We start from the raw sequence: 19769 nt of genomic DNA on the forward strand, positions 1-19769 counted from the left end.
TAGGAAGTGTATTTTTGATTTCAATGTTGAAGGAGAATTGGGAAACTGAAAAGAAAAACTTGGGTCGCAATGCTTGTTATTGAGCTACAGTGTTCTAAATATGACCTTTCTGCACTTAAAATTTATTCAATTAAATTTGATTTTGTCTGTTGGTGTCAACACAATATAAGCAACAGAAATCAATCATTACATAAAATAGATACATAATCCTGTCCTTTTACAATACAGATAAAAGACACAAGTAATGGAAATACAGTGGAACCCCGTTATTACGTTCCCCCTTTATTACGTTAGTCCGCATATTACGTTGGAATTTCAAAGCACAAAATCATTTCTTAACAAACCTATATAAAATAGACCTCGTTATTACGTTGTCCTAAAATGCCGGGACTCAATATTACGTTGTAAAAATTCCGACAAAAACGTAATAAACCCCTAATTATTCAATAGTGATTCTCAAAATAATAAGCCATTCACACCTTGACTGCTTGAGGCAGTCACCACGTATATTTCCTGGTCTGTTTGGGGATTAGAGACGCTTGACTGATCACGCTTCGATAGATCTAGCGACATCAATACAGGTGAATACCCCGTATAGAAGCCAGTGATAAACAATTAAATAATGTTTATTTAGAAATTGTACTCTATGAAATTTACTTCATTTTGCATATTTTGATAATCAAAGAAATAATTTCTCAACCACCTGCGTGTTCAGCATAGTGTGATTACCTTCGCTATTAAAACTCTATTTACGGACAGCTTTGAAACAAGAAAGACAAGATTTATCGTAGCAATGTTACAACCGCTTGGGTAACTGCTTGGACATAGGTGACTAAAGGTGTTCAATTAAAAAAAAAAGTTCATTGTTTGGACATGCAGCTTGGGTGTTCGTAAATCTCGTCCATACATACACCAATCTATCGGGCGATTCGTGCACGGCGTTTACCTCAGTGAATATTTTAAAATCCCATGATGCGCACGTGATTTTAGTTCCATCATTTAGAGTTATAAATGAAATCTTCGTGCATCATTATATTTTTTTATATGTGGATTGCGCTTAAATTGTTCTCCGTGCATGTTTACCGTTGGTGAGAAGTGTGTAAGTGTTGGGTATCGTGTGCGTTTTGTGTCTATAGTTTTGTTGTTTTTTGGGTGGGATTTTTTTATTGTGTTGTGTATTGTGTAATTAGAGAACTTAATAAAAACGATGTTTTGTTATTTTTTTTTAATACGAATGTTGAATACGAACCGGAACGAGTTATTGAGAGAAATTTACATGAACGCATTGTTTTAAAGTTGAACAAAATGGCGGTCCAAACGAATGCAGAAAAAGCAACGTTTATCAAGACATCCTTATGTATCCTACACCGAAATAAAGAAAAGGGATAAGAACATGAAGAATTACGGACATTAAAGATAAGATGTAAATAAAACAAAGTATCATAGTCTTTTAAACAAAGAAACAGTAAAGATATATTCACACACCCCTTCACGGAGTACCAACGGACGATATACAATTTCCAAATGATAATTTTAACGGATTTCACTGGGAACGTTTATTACGTTGCCCCCGGTATTACATTATTTTATCGTGACAAAATAGAAAACGTAATAACGGGGTTCCACTGTAATGACCTTTTTGCACTTGATATACAAAAAAATTCATGACATCAAAATTGAGAGTTTAAAAAAGACATACATGTATTAGGAGTCTTGTCAATTTCTAAAATTTCACATAATTTTCAAGGTCTTGTCTTAAAATTTTAAATGGAACTTAAAAAAGTGGGGGTTGCATGGAGACCAAATCTTTGAATCATTGGCGAAAATATTGAATTTACATACAAAATTTTGAGTAAATTAATTTAAACTTTTTTAAGAATCGATGTTCTATTTGGAAAAATTAATATATCAACCAAATTAATAAAATACAACATTTGATCTAGTTCCTAGTCTCAACTACCTGTATTATAAATTATAAAACTGAAATACATATATATAGGAGTAAAAAAAAAAGAAGATATAGAGGACATCTATATTGCGTGTTTTGATATTTTGTTTATCCAACGAGTTGATATGGTGCATTTATTCACAAGGCTTGCCGAACGAATAAATACACCATATCAACGAGTTGGATAAACCAAAATATCAAATTACACAATTATAGATGTTCTATTTATCTCATACCTCTTCTTTTCGCTTAATATTGAAATGATACCCAGTATGGTAGAAACAGCTGATTGAATTGTTGAATTGGCTCGGGCATTGTACTTATTAATCTTCCTTATGCGGGAAAAAACAATGTGCTTATAATCGATTCATGTATATTACAAAGGGCATTTTTGTAAAAGAAACCATGGATGAAAATTGTTGTATAAGGGATTATAGTTTATAATTATACCCCCCCCCCCCCCCCCCCCCCCAGAGGAATCACTCTGTCTGTCCGTCTGTCTGTCTGTGCAGATTCGTGTCCGGGCCATGACTTCTTTGCTCTTTGACATAGGCATACCATATTTGCACACAGGTGGATCACCATGAGACAATGTGTCGAGTATCTTCATGATCTCTACATGACCTTGACCCTTGACCTCAAGGTCAAAATTAAAGGTTTTTACAATGGATTCGTGTCAGGGCCATGACTTCTTTATTCTTTGACATAGGCATACCATATTTGACACATGAGTGTATCACCATGAGACAATGTGTCTGGTACCTTCATGACCTCTATATGACCTTGAACTTTAACCTCAAGGTCAAAATTGATTATAGGGTTTTGACATAGTCATACCATAAGACACGGTTGTATCACCATGAGACTATGTGTCATGTACATTCATGACCTCTTTATGACCTTGACCTTTGATCTCATGGTCAAAATTATAGGTTTATACCATGGATTTTACACTCAGGAAAGAGGTAATTCATACCTATATTAACAATACCGTTTGGTAGATTGGGGTAATCTGGGGGTATTCTTAGTGGGCATTGCTCACAGTACCTCTTGTTGATAATGGTTTTGCCATTCCAACAAAATAACAACTATTGATCGAGTATTTATTTTTTTGACGTACGCCAGACCTTCAGATCAAAGGTTGATGTCGCTGTCATTTTGAAATAAACATGTGTAACAACGATTGATGAAAATAATATTTTAACGTAGTTCCACACTCCTGTGACGTCATAGGATTTTGCAAAGTCAATGATTTAATGACAGGAACATAAATTTTGTTGGAGCCTTTTTCAATAGTTATTGTAAAAAATCTTGTTAGCCATAAAATATTTCAAAAGTCTTAGTTATATTTAAAAAGTCAATGATATGTTTCATAATATTGAATCCAAGGACAATAACTCTGTTTTCATTAAATTATTTTATCAAGTTCATTATGCGATAGATTTCCTTTATTTTTGACTAACATTTTACCAAGGTGATAAGGAATCATTATCTGTGTCTTTTCATGAAATTAAATAAAATTTTAATCCCGAGTGATTTTGAATAGCTCAACTGTATCGTGCCAGACTTCATTTTTTTATGGGGGTATACATACTCTGGAAGCTATAGATTTGAAATTATTATGGAAAGGTATGGATTTTTTTTTCATAAATAACTATAACAGATGTACATTTACTAATATAAACAGAAAAAATGATATGTAAACCATGCAATAAGGAAAATGTGTCCACATTTGTTTGTTTTTTAACATTTTGGAGAATAACGCTAATTCAATAATTTTGCACATATCATTCGAAAACTTGATGAACATATTGAAAATGACATGTGTTTTAGTTATTGACATATTTCCCGATAAATAAATGCAATTCAAAAAATATTTTGTTGTTTTTATTTTAAAATAACAACAAATAACTTTCCAATGAATTTCATAAAAATCTACTTAGGGGTACACGACTTCAGTAGTGCCTGTAATGAAAATTAATATGGAAATCCTTAGCTGTTTTGCCTTTTTTCATTACTCTGAATGTTAATTATTGATTCCAAACAAAAAAATGCTACCTAAACCCCAAAATTCCAGGACTAAGGACCCACCTTAATGCAGCGTTATTAGAATGTTCAACAGTTTAAAATGAAAAGTAGAAGTGTTTGTGTATTTGGATTTTATTCACGTGGTTTCTTTGGATCTGAGGGCGAAAGGAAATCTTGAGGCACTTTAGTAAAGTAAAGCTGTTGAGATAAAATTTTATTACTTTCAATTAATGGCTCCAAAGAAAAGAGACTGTGCTTGTGAATGCTCTTGGTACCTCAGCATGTCGAGGTCCTTTCGATTAGGCCTGTTCCAGTAGGCGGTTGATTCCTTGTTGATAATAGTGTGGACATCTCTGTTTTCTCATCGTAATTTTTGAGTAGTTATTAATCGAGTTGACATTTTTATGTCAGTGAGGGCAATATCATTTTAATTTTGTTATAAGGCCTAAAAAAAATAATGTTGTGTTTCCGATCACCCCCTTGAAATTTTTAAGGGTTGGTAGGTAGGGATTTTTTTTTTGATTTTTTTTTTTTGTGACCATAAAATTTGAAGTATTTTCAGCTTTTATATGAAGATCCCTGGGGATTATAATATTATAATATTCCTATGTACCCATGTTAAATCCATGAAAATATCTATTTATTTACTTGTAGCTGCAAGATCGCATTTTCCACGTTGCACATTAAACAGAACGCGTTATGTTGCCATGTCTAAACAATGACAAACGAAAGTATCCACTGTGCATGCTGACACATATATAATTAGATCAGTGGTTTCTACTTTCCAGCGAATTCTAAAAATAAACACTGGATATTTTTAGCGCTGTTTTATTTCAAGATGCAAAAAAGATCGAGGGACTTAGATTTTTTATTTTCTTGTGAAAAAGACGGTTGGTAGGTTAATAAATTATTTTTTTTCCAAGATTAGCAATAAAAACTTTTGGGTCGGGGGGTCTGAAGGACAGTCGGTCGGGTGACCGGAAACACATTTTTTTTTTTTTACACCTAAAAGAAATTCTAAATAAATACAGAATAAAAGTTATATGCTTTATTTCATACGCCGATATGCATTAACACAGAAAATATGTCATCCAAGCGGGGACAGTGTCAAAAGTAGTTTGGACCGGAAGTGCTTTATCAAACAGGCATGTGATAAAGCTAAGCTTTATCTCACTTGCAATATACACCACATGTATGAGATAAATTAGATGAACCAGAAACAGTAATATCACACAGATTTAGAACTTTTTGATTAATCAATCCTTCCGCCACGAAATATAGTCCCTGCAAAACCCTTTCAAAATTTGAATTGACTCAAATTTTTTCAACTGGATAGGGTTCAGTAATAGATGTGTAATATGTTTACACCAATGGGATCTAAGTATTGAACCAGTAAATACTTAGTTGCAGCATCCTGCACAGTTGTGCTCAAAAGCTCAGGAGCTAACTTCCTTAAGTGCCACAAGTTTTTACTAATGCATGGTGCTTGCAGCCATAGCAGTGAGGGTTCTTTATCATACCAATGCTTTTTTGTTACACAGGACCTCCATTTTCAAATCTGGAAGAACCCTGACTCACTTCTAATGCTGCATGATTAGGGAAAAAATAGTCACTATGTTAAGTAGGTACTCTAAATCGTCATAATGACTGACTTCCTTTTAAAACATGGATGAAAACATGAATATTAACAATATTTGTTTATTCATTTGAATTTTTATCACCTAGCTGAGTGGTTCAGTAGGTTAGCATGTCGACTGCTGAACTGTAAATCTCGAGTTCGAGTCTAGCAGGGGATTTAAAAAAAAATAATTTCAGATTGCTTTCTGCTAAAACTGCATTTTTTGACTAAATAAAGTAAATTTGAAAGTTTTGGATTTCAAACTGTTATACATATCCTCTACTTTTCATCCATATCAAATTTCTCTGGTGTAGCATACCTCCTTAAATGTCTTAATTTTGATGCAGTGCCAGAATCTAGCATCAAAGCCTGGCCTCCTGGTTGCAAGCAAGTGTTCTAAGTAGTAGAAAAATGATCCTAAAAAGATTTAAAGAAAGATTATCTAATTGTACCAGCAACATTCAACACTTACTGTATGTTTTTTGTTGTTGTGGTACTCTGGTGACCATTAAGGCCTATGGGCCTCAGGTTAGAGAGATGTGAATTTTTAGTTAATACTATTTTTTATCATGAATTATCTAATTTAAGAATTTTTTTTTCATTAGTGAGACCCTGCTCTTCTTACATCAAATTTTCTTGAAAGGATTATGTGCTCGACTAGAAAACTGGCCCACCTTAGTTCTTGGTAAGTTCTCTTAAATTAAAACAAAATTTATGTTTCAGGTGCTAAAATTTGCCCTAGTCAGATTGAAACTTTAGAAAAATAATCTCAGCATACACATCATTTGCATTAACACTTGTCAGTGTTGGCATAAAACTGGAGGCAATAATTACTTTACTTTTTGTGTGCCCGTCTTTAGATGGGACATATGGTACAGCGATGTCTGTCCGTCCATCTGTCTGTTCATGCAGGGATTTCTGTTTCTATTTTCTTTTCTCTGTCACATATCAAGCTGAAATTTGCTATGTAGCTTCTTTGTGGATCACTCTAGATCATTTTGCAATTCTGATCCATTTTTACCTCTCGCAGGAGTTTTTCCCCTTTATTTGCAAATTATTGTTATACGGAGTTTACATAATTTGTCTAGTTAACTACTCCCACAATTTTCAAATGAGGGCCATCTTGTTTTACAGAGTATTTGTATGGATATTGAAGATGTGCATATGGTAAAGATTTTGATTGTCTTCAATTTTGTTTGCATTGAGGTGTGTATTGGATTGTGTACAGTGAATGTAGGAGAGGTGTGTATTGGATTGTGTACAGTGAATGTAGGAGAGATGTCTTGTATTGGATTGTGTACAGTGAATGTAGGAGAGGTGTGTATTGGATTGTGTACAGTGAATGTAGGAGAGGTGTGTATTGGATTGTGTACAGTGAATGTAGGAGAGGTGTGTATTGGATTGTGTACAGTGAATGTAGGAGAGGTGTGTATTGGATTGTGTACATTGAATGTAGGAGAGGTGTGTATTGAATTGTGTACAGTGAATGTAGGAGAGGTGTGTATTGGATTGTGTACAGTGAATGTAGGAGAGATGTCTTGTATTGGATTGTGTACAGTGAATGTAGGAGAGATGTCTTGTATTGGATTGTGTACAGTGAATGTAGGAGAGGTGTCTTGTATTGGATTGTGTACAGTGAATGTAGGAGAGGTGTGTATTGGATTATGTACAGTGAATGTAGGAGAGGTGTGTATTGGATTGTGTACATTGAATGTAGGAGAGGTGTCTATTGGATTGTGTACAGTGAATGTAGGAGAGGTGTCTTGTATTGGATTGTGTACAGTGAATGTAGGAGAGGTGTGTATTGGATTGTGTACAGTGAATGTAGGAGAGGTGTCTTGTATTGGATTGTGTACAGTGAATGTAGGAGAGATGTGTATTGGATTGTGTACAGTGAATGTAGGAGAGATGTCTTGTATTGGATTGTGTACAGTGAATGTTTATATTGCATTGTACGTGTTCTTTTTATAGTGGGATTCAGATCTTTGCTGTGAAGCAAGAGCACTCATTTATAGCTACGCTAAAATATGAAAATCTCTATTTATCCATTATCATACATAGATTACGTAAATTATGATTAATACGCCAAATTGTGCATCAGCTCTTACTGGCAGATTTTAAATATGTTAAAATAATTATGCATACAGTATGTTATTGTTTGATATGTTTGATATGACATACAGTATGTTATTGTTGTGATATGTTTGATATGACATACAGTATGTTATTGTTGTGATATGTTTGATATGACATACAGTATGTTATTGTTTGATATGACATACAGTATGTTATTGTTTGATATGTTTGATATGACATACAGTATGTTATTGTTTGATATGACATACAGTATGTTATTGTTTGATATGTTTGATATGACATACAGTATGTTATTGTTTGATATGACATACAGTATGTTATTGTTTGATATGTTTGATATGACATACAGTATGTTATTGTTTGATATGACATACAGTATATTTATACTTGCAGGTGATCTGTTTGACATGCTACTGCCAATGTTGTGTATATACCAGGAGTATGTTAGAAATCATCATTACAGTCTACAGGTTCTCGCAGAATATAAACAACGACCAGAATTTAACTTACTTCTCAAACGCTACGAAGAAAAACCAATGTGTGAGACCCGGACCCTGGAGATATTTCTTACATATCCTATGCATCAGGTGAAATGCTCCATTTCTTATGTCAATATTTTATATATTCCATTTGTATTACATAATTTTTATTTGTATTATGTAATTTTCTATTTGTCAAACATCGCAATATTTTATGAAACTTTTCCCTACATCACATTAGATATATGAGAATCTATTCAACTTTCTGAGTTTCCTACAAGAAAGCTGTCTGTTGTTTATTTTTACCAGTGTATGATCATGTGATGTTATACCAGTGTATGATCATGTGATGTTATACCAGATCATGTGATGTTATTCAAATAATAAAATGCTTTCTTTGTTGTTTCATTGGATAATGAAGGTAACTAGTATTGCAAAAAAAAAAACCCGAATAAGCGGGTTATGCAAATTTTTTCTGCAATGATTGCTGCCTTCATCACCCTATGAAAAATACAAGTCACTTGAGCCGCGCAATGATTCACTTAGCAATCACGACGAAGTGTTGAGCTGTGAAGGTCTTAGTTCTACGGAGCCTATTAAAACAGAGTTATTGAAGTTTGTCATGACAGAAAATATGTGTAGACTATGCATGCAATGCATATTTCGTTGCCCTTGATTCAAATATCGACTTTAAAGTTGCTTAGCTCCCCGACAACTGCAAATTGAGAAAATTCGGGAAATTGCATTGCTCAGGCTTACTCAAAATAAGTCTTCAAGTATCAGAAAATGCAATAATTTGTGGCTTTTAATTCTATGGAAATTAACTTGCCCTTGCATGCAACATTGTCGCTAATAATAAATCCCAACACAAGAAAATATGTAGCCCGTATAAACAAAGTGACAAATCACCATCCACATGTCAATGTGAGGTGACGTCATCTGGTAAAATATGTGACACATGATTTTGTATTTTGCTTTTTTGAGAGGCAGATCAAGCAATGAAGCAATCTTCCCCTTTCCCCAATGAAAAATGTATTTCAAAATGAACAGGGCAATGTTTACTTGGTAAATCATTAATTTGAATGTAATATCTTTTTTAAAATCTTTTATTCGACCATCTTACAGAGAAAGATGTTTTACAACAGTGATTTGCATACAAGTAGATTCTATGCGTCTTGCTAATGACAATGAGAAAACAACCTGTGTATTAAACCGAAGTATCTTATTGCACATGTTGACTTTCTATTCCATAGAAGGCCCCAAAACAGTGCTGCAATGTAAATTTAAAACAAAAACGCCTTTTACGACAAGCAAGGTGTACTGAGGAACTATTCTAACCCAAATCCCCACTGGTCGGGGGGGGGGGGGGGGGGGGGGGGGGGGGGGGGGGGGGGGGTCCCATACCAAACCAGGTTATACAAAAATAACCTGCATTCCTTAATTTAATTTTAACCAATCAGAGACTAGAATACAAAAAGAATTAGATTATATGATGGTATACCAATGTTTGATCATATGATGGGCAAAGGGAAACAACTCAAAAGGGTATTTTTTTCTTAAGTGATATCTTTGTGTGTGTTTTTCCTACTTCATTTACAAGACACAGTGAATAGTAGGGACCTGAACTTCCTTGCTTGGTTTTCCATAAAAACTGACAAAATCAACACACAGTGCACTTTTATAACATTGTAAGCAACACACAGTGCACTTTTATAACATTGTAAGCAATAATCAACACACAGTGCACTTTTATAACATTGTAAGCAATAATCAACACACAGTGCACTTTTATAACATTGTAAGCAATAATCAACACACAGTGCACTTTTATAACATTGTAAGCAATATTCAGACCCATTAAATTGTTCTGCAAATAATCCAGAAATCATAATATTGATATTTCCTGATTTGCATTTGTCCGACATTTCTAAGACTGCACAAGGCATTATTTGGCATCACATGATGCTGTTCTATGTGTGAACAATGAGGCACACCAAGCACGTCCCTAAAACTATTTTGACCACCATTACAGAATGGCTGAAAATGTTTGCATTAATGGACCTAGGGATTTAAACTTTGGCATGAGTATCTTGCAACTTCACTTTAATTTTGGTTAGGTCACAAAATTTTGTTTTTGTTTTAGTTTTTATACACCTGTTATAGACAGGTTGTACTGTGGTACGGTACAGTGCATCTGTCTGTCAGCACCTTGTGTGATCAGATTAGAACAGTACTTGTAAGGCTAGGATCATCAAACTTGGTACACATGTTCCCCATGATTAGAGGAAAATGCTTATTGTTTTTCAAGGTTATAGGTCAAAGGTCAAGGTCTAACCTTCAAGGCAGGGGGGTAATTGTATAGGTACAAATCAAGATAGAAACAATGATAAGGCTTAGATAATCAAACCTGATACACATATTCTAACATCATAGATGTGCACACACACACACACATTGTGACAGTAATGTTGATTCTGAATTTGTCAGAGTTAAGTTTTTTTAAAGAATACTTTTTTACAATGTTTTGTTAGATTCCTCGCTACATCATCACCCTCCACGAGTTACTGGCCCACACCCCACATGACCATGTGGAGCGAAAGAGCCTGGAATTTGCCAAGAGTAAGCTTGAGGAACTGTCTAGGGTGGGTAACATGTCGTGTCTTATCATCTAAAGGGCTGCCAACAATGTCTAAAACTCACTATAAAATTACCTAGACATGTAGGGCTGACTGCTTGTAAAAATTGTCAGCCCTGCAAGAAAATAACAGCCATTTATTACCATCTATCTTTTGTTTAAGGACAACGGGCCTAATCCATTCTACCTTATAGATTTTATTCAAATTTTGATATACGGTAAAATATTCATTAATGAATTGATATGAATGAGAAAAACATGGTCATTCAACTGAATCGGATGACTGGGGTGTGTAATGACAGATTGAACTGAATTGGATGACTGGGGTATGAATCAGATGACTTTGGTCTGTAACGACAGATTGAACTGAATCGGATGACTGGGGTCTGTAATGACAGATTGAACTGAATCGGATGACTGGGGTATGAATCGAATGACTGGGGTCTGTAAGGACAGATTGAACTGAATCGGATGACTGGGGTCTGTAAGGACAGATTGAACTGAATCGGATGACTGGGGTCTGTAAGGACAGATTGAACTGAATCGGATGACTGGGGTGTGTAATGACAGATTGAACTGAATCAAATGACTGGAGTCTGTAACAACAGATTGAACTGAATCGGATGACTGGGGTCTGTAAGGACAGATTGAACTGAATTGGAGGACTGTGTTTATTGTGTATGTGTTCTGAACGTCACATTGATGAGGCTATTTTATGAACGTCACATTGATGAGGCTATTTTATGAACGTCACATTGATGAGGCTATCTTATGAACGTCACATTGATGAGGCTATTTTATGAACGTCACATTGATGAGGCTATTTTATGACCTATATGTAATCCTATGATGTACACGTAACTTGTGTTGTAGATTATGCATGATGAAGTCAGTGAAACGGAGAACATCAGGAAGAACCTGTCGATTGAGCGAATGATCATTGAAGGCTGTGACATTCTGTTGGATGTGAACCAGACATTTGTCAGACAAGGTTGGTTTTACTGTACTATCAGGTACATGAATACTTTTTTGGCAAAATCCAAGTTACAAGGAATTGAATTGGCAAAGGTTTAGATAGCCTGAGAGATATGTACATTTTCGTTTTTATACACCTGTCAAAGATGGGACGTATGATGGTATGGCGTCGTCTGTCTGTCTGGACCTTGTAGGTAAAATAAAAAGTGAACTGTAAACTCCAGGATCTTGCAACTTAATACATTTGATCATCATGATGAGAGGAAGATGCCTATTGTTTCTCAAGGTCAATGGTCAAGGTCGTAATATCATTTAAAAGGAAAACCTTGTAGTCAGGTTACAGATTGAACCGTAAGCTCCAGGATCTTACAACTTGGTACATTTGATCACCATGATGAGAGAAAGATGCCTATAGTTTTTCAAGGTCAAGGTCGTAGTATCACTTAATAGGAAAACTTTGTAGGCAGGATACAGACCCAACAGTAAGGTCCAGAATCTTACAACTTAGTACATTTGATCACCATGATAATAGGAAAATGCCTATTGTTTTTCAAGGTCAAAGGTCGTAATATCATTTAGTAGGAAAACCTTTTAGGCAGGATACAGATCGAACTCTAAGCTTCAGGATCTTATGACTTGTTACATTAATCACCATGATAAAAGAAAGATGCTATTGTTTTTTCAAGGTCAAAGGTCAAGGTTGTAGTATAACTTAATAGAAAAACCTTTTAGGCAGAATACAGACCAAAGTATTGGGGCTAGGACCATCAACCTTGGTACACATACACCTTATGCCAAGCGGAGGATGCCTATTGTTTCTCAAGGTCAAGGTCATAATATCATTTAGTAGAAAAACCATGTTTTTGTTACGGTTACAGATATTGCCCACATATTTAACCACAAGCTTCCTCTCCGAGGAAAATAAGTTTAGTTTGCATTTCAGCTGAATAGGCACCATGACCTAAATTAGTATGTCAAACAATTTCCCAGATTTTTTTTCGTTGTGAATGCATAATGAGTTCAAACTTCAACTTGATTGGGTGACCTACTGTAGGGCTAAAAGTAAGTAAAATTTCTGGACTTTTTCTCATCATGGATACAGATATTGCACTGAAGGTCAAACGGGCATATGTTGTACCGTTGGCGGCACTCTTGTCGGTTGATACCTACCGTCCGAGTTTTAGTTCTTAAGGAAATAAAACATAAGGAGTAATACAGTAAAACACAGTTATAGTGAACCCCGTGACCAGCTAAAACACAGTTCGTTATAACCAAACTTCATTATACAGTAAAGCATTGTTACAGTGAACCTCCAGAACCAGCAGAACACTGTCCGTTATAATTAACTTCATTATACAGTGAAACACGGTTGTAGTGAACCTCCAGGGCTGGCAAACTACATTTCGTTATCACCAGACTTCATTAGGCCAAATAGAAAAATATGTGTGGTTCCGGTTACCCGACCATCCCTAGTTTTTACTCCCACCTTAAACTTTGTTTTTACTATTTCCAAAATCAGTTACTGTATTTTGCCAAATATAATGCACACTTTCTTCTAGATTTTCTTTTATGAAAAGGGGTGCATAATATATACCACTATACATATAGGTTTTAGACCCGTTTTCCTTCAGGTGAAGCTTGACTGTAAGTTCATTCATAGCCAACATAAATAGATACCGTTAAAATGCTAAGCTGTAAACACTTACTACAGGCCATCTACATGTAACATTAGATTGAATGATTGATGTTTTCTCCCACACTCAACAATTTTTCAGTTATCTGGTGGCGCTCAGTTTTTATTGGTGGAAGAGAGAACCCATACATGCAGATACAATGCACCTGGGAAGAGACCACCGACCTTCCGAAAGTAAACTGGGAAACTTTCTCACTTACTGGCGTGAGTGGGATTCGAACCCGCGTCGACAGAGGTTAGAGGCCATGTGATTTTGAGCGCAATGCTCTAACCACTCGGCCACAGAGGCCCCCCTCTAACATTAGACAGATAAAGAGTGCTTACATAAACAATAGTTGTTTGAATACTGTACAGGAGGAAAATAAATTGTGGTGGAAATTTTCGCTATATTCGCTGTCTAGACAAATCCGCGAATTTAAGAAACCGTGAATATTTTTATTTTCATTATTCTTTAATACACAATGTGTTTAAAGGGAGGGGGCATATAGTGATTCGAATCCGTGAATTTATGAACCCATGAATGTGTCTAAAATGAATAAAAAAAAATTGCGAAAATTACAACCCGTGAAATTATTCCCTATACAGTTTACTTAGCGATCACCCTCCTTATTTTTTAAAAAGTTGGATAGCTTTTAAAACTTGGAAGGGCATGAAAACAGTACTCTGGTTGAAATATCATTTCCTACTTTCATGTTCAAAAACATGATTTTGGCAAATGCACTGATTTTTTTCTGTATGTATTTTTTTATTGGAAATATATATTTGAGAATTGTCAAAACTAGGATGATCCCTACCAATTTTGATAGGTATATATCACATCATATATAAATGGTACATGGAAGAATTAAGTGTAAATACCGGAGTCGGAAATAAAAATTTCCCGGAAATTGCAAGTTTCGCAAAATAAAAAAATTCAGGGCGGGCCGATTTTTATGGGACGGACAGGGATGATAATCTATCAATTATGTTGAATTGGCCTAATCGGAACCACACATATTATTTTCTTTGGCCTTATATATATAATACAATTTTCATTATTTTCCTCTCATTATTCTTTTGAATTCATTATAAGTGTGTTTGTGATAAGCGTGTTTTACTGTATATATTGTCTTTTATTGAGTGCATGCGCCTCTAGTTTAAATCAGCTGTCAAGGTCACAGACACACACTTAAAGTCATAGTACATGGATCCAGACTGTAAATTTAGGAACATTTAAAACTTCATCCAAAAATATGTAGACAAACTCAAGAAGTAAAGACCTAACATTGCCGATTTGATTCCTGAAATTTACAGCTAGATGATAGTATACATTAAACACCTATACCTACAGTGCTCCCTCGATATACTTCCCCCGTTATAATGTCCCTCCTGCTTATTGCATGAAAATTCCAAAGAACAGATTTCTCCCCATGTTAACACCCCCGTTATAATGCCAATCCCGCATAATGCCATATGCCACCGATTTTCCCAAACAAATGGTCAAATTTTATAGGGTTTACCCTCGATAATACAGTCTATGCGAAAGACGTCGGACCTGACCGATGTGCAGTGCCTCAGGTCCGATGCATCAGTTTTTACACCGGACCGGAATGTCCGATGTCTCAGTGTCCGGTTTTGAGCTTTACTATTTTGATGCGGAGTCATTTAAATGTTTGTTATAAGTAAAAAATAGCACACAAATCCAAATACGTAAATGAATGTGATTAAAACCGCATGGACTGTCTAAAGTATTATACGGGAGGGATCCCTGGTATAGTATTACTAGTATAATAAATAAGATTCCCTTGGTTTTGCATTTTCACGTGTTTCACTCTTTTACATTAGGTTTTTCGGTCTGACAAAATTTGGTCCGGTCCGGTGTGTTCATTGATTACACAGGACCGAATAACCTGTGTGGTCCAAAAAACTTTCGCATAGACTGGTAATAATGCCAATTATCTAACGCCCATCAATAATTACACCTGTACTTTGAGAGCAGTGCGGTGAAGTGTGACTCTGGACAAGGTATTCAAGTTAATTACAAATAATTGGTGAATTAAACTGAAAAATATCTAAATGTTTATACAGAATGGAGCCCAAATACATTTACAGAATTGAATTTCTTTTGACTGCCCAGTAAATTGTAATGGTGAATTCGTTATATATTGCCAAAATTGGTCTTGGTAAGCAGCTGCTTGGCCAAAGTTGGCAATATATCGAGGGAGCACTGTATATTCTAGCTCTCCTCAATATTATAAAACACAAGATTCTTTCAATCCTTTCATATTACCAGTACTCCCAATTGTGTTTATAATGTCGGAGTTAGTCAATCTTATAAAAGGAAATTATTTTAAAAAAATCACTGTTGTAAGCTTACTATAAAGTCATTTTTGCTTATAAAATGTCTACCAGAAAGAAAAGCCATAAATCCATTGGAGCTAATTCTGGACTGTACTAGCCTTGTGCATTGTCCATTTACAATGTGCAGCTCAAATGTATAATCTTCCCATTCATAAAATGGACAGTCTCTCTAGCTGAGCAACAGATGTGCTAAATCTGAGCTTGGTTTCTAATTTCTTCTGTATTGCATTAAGTGTACGTTGATGTAAATTGTAATTTTATATTTTATGAAAGTGTGTTTGACTTGTTATTTATCTAACCTTTTGCACACTTGAACTGGTGTCTGAGAGTTTATCTATACTGCTTAACAACTTGTGGTCTTTAAATTTTAGAACTCATTATAACAAACTCGGTTTTAAAGAAAGCTATGTTGCAATATACGAATTTGAAAATCCACTGTATATTCATTTGTAAGGAAAATGGTTAAAATGAATTCAGTTATAAGGAATTTTCAAATGTAAGGAATTCTGGGAAGTTTGGGTTGTAAGGAAGTATTGGTTATGAGCAACCTTTGGTTATCAGGAATTCTGGGATATATAAGGAATTCTGGGATGTATAAGGAAGTTTGGGTTGTAAGGAAGTATTATTTATGGGCAACCTTTGGTTATCAGGAATTCTGGGATATATAAGGATCGAAGTTTGGGTTTTAAGGAAGTATTGGTTATGAGTAACCTTTGGTTATCAGGAATTCTGGGATATATAAGGAATTCTGGGATGTATAAGGAATTTTGGGATATACAGTCAAAACTGCCATAGCGACCCACTGTATTAAGCAACTCACTGTCGTATGTGACCATAAAAAGTTCCCCCCAAGACGTTACTCTATATATTGCACCTGTATTAAACGACCACCTGTCTGACGCGACCAACGACCATGATTTTTACAACCTTTTCGTGTATTTTAACGAAATTTTACCTCTATTTAACGACTGTACATTTTTCGATTACAACGTGATTACTACTTTCGATTTCGGTTGAGCCGACTATTCTGGGAATTATAGCCCCTAACACTTTCGTTTTCAAACGCACGACTATTCTGGGAATTATCGCCCTTAACACTTTCGTTTTAATGCGCACAGTTTGGCGATGATCTTGATTAGTCGGCCCTCTGAATAAATCATTATACCTAAGCTGTCAACATGCAGTGTCCTGTGTGGTTAATTAATATAACCCGCATTGTTGTTTATTTAACAAAATCAAGGATCAGGGAATCAAGGCCGGTGTATTTGAAGGTGTGAATTTCGACAAACTTTAAGAAGTGCCGGGTAGGCTAGATCGGAAATGAAAATCTACCACTTGTTATACCATTATGATCAACAGAGTAAAAAATTTGCCCGATTGCGATATAAATCAGGTAAATATTGTGCTCAGGACTAAAATTTTAAACGGAGTATTCACAGTTTTCCTGCATGAGATACTAGAGGTTTCCAGAATAATGACCGGAACTAGCGGCTCACTTCGAAATGTCCCGAGTATTTGACATGTCCGAGTTCAAGAAAATTGCCTGCATTAGTTCTAAGCTTAAAAGATTTGCTGTGCATATACAATGGATATATAGTGATTTATTTAATGTTTCTCAAATTGAATAACATTTTTCCAGCACGTATTGTACAAAAGGAGACGCAACACTTCACCATTTGTTTTCTTACCACAAGTGCTGCATTTTTTAGTTACACTGTACAAGTAGGCTATACATGAATACCCTTTACAACAAAGTGTTTATAAGTTTTAGAAAATTTACATGCAGTTCATAAATAATTTTTAAATCTCATGTAAATGTGTAATATGAAATGCATGAAAAGTTTATCATTCTTAAATAGATTAAATGTAATTTTGATGAATAAAAAATTATGATACAACACATTATATTCTAGATTTTTAACTACAGTGTATTATTAATTTTATTTTACAACTATTAAAACCGTACTTGATATTCTTCCAAATACATGTAGTCATTTACTCCATTGTATAAATTATTTGTGAAATTTTATCCATTAACTGCGGAAAATAGGCAACCTGTATTAAGAGACCACCTGTCATATGTGACCTTTTTTCCATTCTCCGTTGGACGGTCTCTTAATACAGGTTTGACTGTATAAGGAATTCTGGGATGTATAAGGAAGTTTGGGTTGTAAGGAAGTATTAGTTATGGGTAACCTTTGGTTATCAGGAATTCTGGGATATATAAGGAATTCTGGGATATACAAGGAATTCTGGGATGTATAAGGAAGTTTGGGTTGTAAGGAAGAATTAGTTATGGGCAACCTTTGGTTTTCAGGAATTCTGGGATATATAAGGAATTCTGGGATGTATAAGGAAGTTTGGGCTACTTTAATTAACAGTGGTGAGGAAATAGTGACCACGAATCTTTTCATGAAATTCACTGTGTAAGTGGAAGATGTAAACTACAAACTCTGATATGTTCTATTTAAACATAATGCTTTCTTTGTTTTATCAGGTGATGAAGGTAGCAAGCATTGCAGAAAAAATTCATAAACTGCTAATGTGGGTCATGCAAATTTTTTCTGCAATGCTTTAAAATAATCATCATCGTTGACCCATTCGTTACTTTAAACAGAACAGCCAATAACACCCTTTGACCTTGACAACACTCCTTGTTTGGTAATTAAAAAAACCCAGATCGAACTAGTTTGCAACAAACATATATTCATTGTCGCAGATGGAAGAAATGCCAATTTCAAAAGAAATATAAGAGAAAAGACTCAGTGAATGTAAATATATATAGTAAAATGAATGCAGTTCTGAAACTTACATAGATCACAAATTACTATGTACACATGGATGATTGATGTTTTCAAAATTGTAGTGTAAAGGTGACAGTTTATGTGATCTATGACTCGGAAGTGAAATAAATTCACAGCTTCTCTGTCTGTTTTCTGTCCAGCTTGGCTCTGCTTGTCTCTTTTCCTTTAATCAATTCCCTCCGGGGAACCCTAGCTGTTCATTGAAGTCATCCTTTTGAATGCTATTGGAAAAAGGGTATTGATCTGTTTATTTATATCTACACACACAAGGCTGGGATAGCACTGATTGTAAGAGCGTAAGATGAGATGTGTAAGTGCTGACCATTGGCCATCACTCTTTGTCACGATATGTACATATGATGTCGGTCCAAGCACATTTTCACCGTATGAGATGTCTTGGATGTGACAACAATTTATCACTTGGTTTATAAATCTGCAGGAGCTTATATTCAGGGTGTTGTTTGGTGTGTGCATTAGGTTAGTATTCTACTTTTCTTCTGGCTTGTTGTTACATGGACCTGTTTAACATTTAGTCTATGCATTCTATGTAAACAGCAGCTAATGAGTAGGTAATGGTTACTATAGGATTTGGATGCTATTCATCACATTTAGTCTTGTGCACTACAAAAATCGGTAAGACTTGAATCAGTACCTAATGTTTGTTTTTTATTAATACAGTGAAACACAGTTACAACCAACACATTTATAATGCATGCATGCTTATAGTGAAGTGATTTTCATTCACTGCTGTTTTAAAACATGAATTTAATGGATATAATGAATTATGTTTATAACAAATCAAAATTGTTGGTCCCCAGCATTTTGCAATGAGCATGTTTTGCTGTACATCCCATTCCATGTAGGGACATCACGAAATTAAGGTGAAGTGCCACAAATTTTGACTTGGGCACGGTACTCTGGGTTCTTTATTGTGCCAACGCCTACTGTGACCTCCATAGTGAAGGTCATATCCAAAAGACCTGTGACTTTCACTTTTACTGTTGGGCGTTTGGAGAAGAAACAGTTACTACCTATGTTCAACGCCTTCGGTTTGATGTGGCAACAGGATTTAGAATTGAACTCGGGCCTCCTGGTGGCTAAGCGAACACCTTAACCAATTTTTGCAATTTTTAAAAGATGCATTCAGAAGTT

At 35.1% G+C, this 19769-nt stretch overlaps 1 protein-coding gene across 14 annotated transcripts in view; it reads left to right on the forward strand.

Moving 5' to 3' along the window:
• The window catches only part of LOC125651600 (ras-specific guanine nucleotide-releasing factor 2-like), a 160199-nt gene that overhangs the window by 86701 nt on the left and 53729 nt on the right, over positions 1 to 19769 (forward strand). For all 14 annotated transcript variants that reach the window (XM_048880268.2, XM_048880266.2, XM_048880267.2 and 11 more), the window contains 4 exons: positions 6200 to 6279; positions 8085 to 8278; positions 10702 to 10812; positions 11679 to 11796. In XM_048880268.2, the coding sequence (XP_048736225.1) occupies positions 6200 to 6279; positions 8085 to 8278; positions 10702 to 10812; positions 11679 to 11796 (503 nt within the window). The remainder of the gene's footprint in view (positions 1 to 6199; positions 6280 to 8084; positions 8279 to 10701; positions 10813 to 11678; positions 11797 to 19769) is intronic.

The sequence above is a fragment of the Ostrea edulis genome, chromosome 5 (assembly GCF_947568905.1).
Source record: "Ostrea edulis chromosome 5, xbOstEdul1.1, whole genome shotgun sequence".
In the NCBI taxonomy this organism is placed as follows: Eukaryota; Metazoa; Mollusca; class Bivalvia; order Ostreida; family Ostreidae; genus Ostrea; species Ostrea edulis.